Source organism: Alligator sinensis, unplaced genomic scaffold (assembly GCF_000455745.1).
Source record: "Alligator sinensis unplaced genomic scaffold, ASM45574v1 scaffold1608_1, whole genome shotgun sequence".
NCBI lineage: Eukaryota > Metazoa > Chordata > Crocodylia > Alligatoridae > Alligator > Alligator sinensis.
In genome coordinates, this window is record NW_005843397.1 from 93,960 (window position 1) to 95,071 (window position 1,112).

Sequence of the window (1,112 nt, forward strand, 5' to 3'; positions counted from 1 at the left end):
TGCCCCTTCCCCTCCGCCTCCGGCGCGCCGGGGGGGCCGGGGCCGCCCGGGTCCCTCCCCCGGGGGCGGCAGCGTGGGAACCTGCCGGTGCCCGGGTCCTCTCCGCCAAGGGTGTCGGGGGCGGGGAACAGGCAACCACCACGCCTGGGCTGTCCGCCCAGCCACCGGGGCCGGCGCCCCCTGACCCCTGCTGCACCCCGTGCCCCTGCGGTGCCCCCAGAGCCATGCACCAGCTCCCCCCCACGCATGCCCGGGGCTGATGCCTGGCGGTGTCCCGGCAGTGGCGTCATGCTGGGATGCAGAGTTGCCTGAGCTGGTTCACATGACGGGCTGGGCCTGCTGCGGGCTGGGGTCGGACCACTGTGCCCCTGCGGGTCCCACTCTGCGCCGGCGTTTCGCCAGCGTTGCTCGTGCCCCAGCACAGAGCAGAAATAGCCGCAGAGCCAGCGTTGCGGCTAGTTGCATGGCCACCCGGCCCATGCGCAGCCCCAGGCCCGGGGCTGTGTTCCTCTGCTGCCGACCTGGCCTCTGCCTCCAGTGTGGGCAATGAGGGAGGCCCCCAGCTCCTCTCCCAGAGGTCCTGAGCAGGGACCAGGCCAACCCAAGACTGACATGGACCATGCCAGAGCCTGCCCCATGTCCAGCCCCGGGGCTGCCTCCTGCTTGCAGGCCTGCTGCCTGCCTGGACCTGGCTAATGCCCTGTTGCTGCCAGCCCTGGAGACAGACTGAGAGCTTGGTATCCCATAGGCCGTGGCCACAGCCTCCCTGCCTGGGAGCATCTTGCCCTTTGGTTCGGGTGGGAAGGTGTTCACACCTGGGCCCTGCAGTTGGTGGGGATGTGGGACAACCCACCTCCATGTCCCGTCCCTGCAGCTCAGCCGAGAGATGGAGGAAGTTGAGACGTGCAGAGAAGGGCAATGAGGATGATGAGACCAGGCCTGTCTGACGAGTCAAGGGAAGCTGGAGCAGGGCCGTGACAAGCACTAAATGGGGAAGAGAAAGCAACTGAGGACTGAGTCTTTGCTCCCTCTCGCTGCAGGGGCTGTGACGCACAACAGACCTGGCGGCTGTTTGGAGCGAACAAGAGGAAGTTCCTCTGCCTGCGTGTCAT

The 1,112-nt window shown here is 67.5% G+C and overlaps 1 protein-coding gene across 1 annotated transcript in view; it reads right to left on the reverse strand.

Moving 5' to 3' along the window:
* The window catches only part of GRAMD1A (GRAM domain containing 1A), a 9,132-nt gene extending 8,020 nt beyond the window's left edge, over positions 1-1,112 (reverse strand). Inside the window, exon 1 of the mRNA XM_006038561.3 lies at positions 1,062-1,112. Coding sequence (XP_006038623.1) covers positions 1,062-1,112 — 51 coding nt within the window. The remainder of the gene's footprint in view (positions 1-1,061) is intronic.